This window comes from Populus alba, chromosome 5 (assembly GCF_005239225.2).
Source record: "Populus alba chromosome 5, ASM523922v2, whole genome shotgun sequence".
Lineage (NCBI taxonomy): Eukaryota > Viridiplantae > Streptophyta > Magnoliopsida > Malpighiales > Salicaceae > Populus > Populus alba.
This window is the reverse complement of record NC_133288.1, coordinates 11,105,820-11,108,234: the sequence shown is the minus strand read 5'-3', so window position 1 is coordinate 11,108,234 and position 2,415 is coordinate 11,105,820. Positions and strand designations below refer to the sequence as shown.

The 2,415-nt window shown below is 36.1% G+C and overlaps 1 protein-coding gene across 1 annotated transcript; it reads left to right on the top strand.

Moving 5' to 3' along the window:
* Positions 1-739: 739 nt before the first annotated feature.
* On the top strand, positions 740-2,415 carry LOC118045789 (salicylic acid-binding protein 2). The gene is made up of 3 exons (XM_035054502.2): positions 740-1,225; positions 1,718-1,858; positions 1,942-2,415. Exons 1-3 carry the CDS (start codon positions 851-853, stop codon positions 2,218-2,220), a joined length of 795 nt encoding a protein of 264 aa, XP_034910393.1. The 5' UTR covers positions 740-850; the 3' UTR covers positions 2,221-2,415.

Genomic DNA, 2,415 nt, shown 5'->3' with positions numbered 1-2,415 from the left:
ATAGTATTATGTTCGAGTCTTATGATTGCTCATATAATAGCTACTAGAAGCCTACATGGTCGTTAACTTCAGGGTTCGTGGGATTAATTGAGGTACGAGCAAGCTGACTCGGACACCAAAATTAATCAAAAAATAAATAAATAAATACATACATATATGATAAAAGTATAATCATACACAAAATAATTGCATGTTAAGTTCAACATAAGAGTATATTTTAAATAATTTGTGTTAAATTCAAGACATAATAATAATAATAATAATAATAATAAGATTGCTTCCTGTCATGTGTTAAGTTCAACATTAATGACAGGTGACTACATTTAATTTAATTATATATGACGTTTTTTTTTTTTTTTGTTAAGAGAATCAAATACCAAAAGTCAAACAAAAAAATAATAAGAAGGAAGAGTTGTTTTTGGATTTGAGTTAGTTTTAGATCCTCAACTATTCTTCTCCGTTATAACCCAAAAACAAGGCTACTTTCATCTTCATTTACGTTATCCATTACTAGATGAATATTACTACATTTACCTATTTGTTTCGTAATTATAAATTTATATAGAATTTATAAGATAGACTGAATCTACCCATAATTTATCTTTGTTGACCATGGAGATGGCTGATATTCCTCCAAAGAAATCTAGAATAACTGACTTGTCAACGAATACATCTTTAGAATAACTGACTTGTCAACGAATACATCATGGCCTACATCATGGCCTAGATGGTGCTTGATGAAAAATAGGCCACTTGGACTGGACGTTTCCAACTTCTCGGATCGTCTTCTCTCCGTTTATATTCCACCGAGCAAAAGCAAATATCAGTATCGAACCACAACATCAAAAGAATGGTAGAGATCAACAATCAAAAAAAGCATTTTGTTTTGATCCATGGTTCAGTTGCAGGAGCCTGGATATGGTACAAGGTCAAGCCAAGGCTAGAGGAAGCTGGCCACCGTGTCACAGCTCTTGACATGGCTGCATCAGGTGCGAACACACAAAAAATTGAAGAGGTTCGCACTTTTGATCAGTATAATGAGCCCTTGATGGAGTTCATGGCCAAATTACCTGAAAATGAAAAGGTTGTATTGGTGGGGCACAGTTTGGGTGGCTTGAATCTGGCTTTTGCTATGGAGAAATTCCCAGAGAAGGTTTCTCTTGCTGTTTTTCTTACTGCAATCTTGCCTGATACCGTGCACCAGCCATCTTATATGTTAGAAAAGGTACCTCTCTGTTCTAATTATTATTGTTGCTGTTATTAAAACCCCTTTTTCCCTTTCTAATTAAGATGATCATGCACGAAAATGGGTTGATCTATTTTGTTTGGTTTCTCCATTCCAGTAAATGCTATGAATAACCCTAGGTTTGACGAAATCCGATTTTGAAAATAGAATAATTTTTAAGGTCTTGAGACTCTCTTTTTTCATCAAAATATTTCTTAGTTCACTGATGATATCAATTCGAACAGTATCAAATCTGATGGAATCACAACCCTCACATTAGTTATTGAAGAGTATGAGGGAGATCGGCCTCTTGTATATAAGATCTAATGAAAGATCCAAAAGGCTAAAAGGGATAATTGGTATTGGAGATGCTTGATTAGCTTCAATCTTTTGCTTAATTCAAGATGAGGTTTTAATGCACACACATGCAAATGTAAAAGTCATTATCAATCATGTTCTAACATCAAAATGATATTTTGGCCTCCTTGTTAGTTTGCTGAAATCGGTCCCAGGGACGAAGAGTGGCAAGACACTCTGTTTTCATTCCATGGAACCCCCGAAGAACCGCATACATGTGTTCACATGGGATTTGAGTTTATGAAGTGCAAGCCCTTTCATCTTTCCTCCGCTGAGGTACACAAATCTTTCTTAAAAATTATGAATCTTGGACTAGTTTTCATTGTAATAACCAGTTATGATACTGTTCTTGTTCGCAGGATCTCGCTCTGCAGATGCTCTTAAATAGACCAGGATCGATGTTTGTGGAAAGCCTGTCCAAGGCAAAGAAGTTCACTGATGAGAGATATGGATCAGTGCCGCGAGTTTATATTGTTTGTACTGAGGATTTAATGATGCCTGCTTCATTTCAGCGCTGGATGATTGAGCAAAATGGGGTAAAGGAAGCGATGGAGATTCCTGCAGATCATATGCCTGTGTTTTCCACGCCTACAGAACTCTGCCATTCTATACTGGAGTTGGCACGCAAGCATGCTTAGATTGCATATACGCCGTGTATCCTTAGCTGGTGTGCTTATTATGTATGTGATAGTTGTGCAGCCCATCTTGGCTGCATTTGCTTCGGATTTGTGTTAGATTGTAGAAGGATTCGGGTTGTTTGTATTTTTCATTTTTGGCTATTAAAGAAAAAGAAAAAAGAAAATAGGAGAAATAAATGGAGATGGATTGAGTTT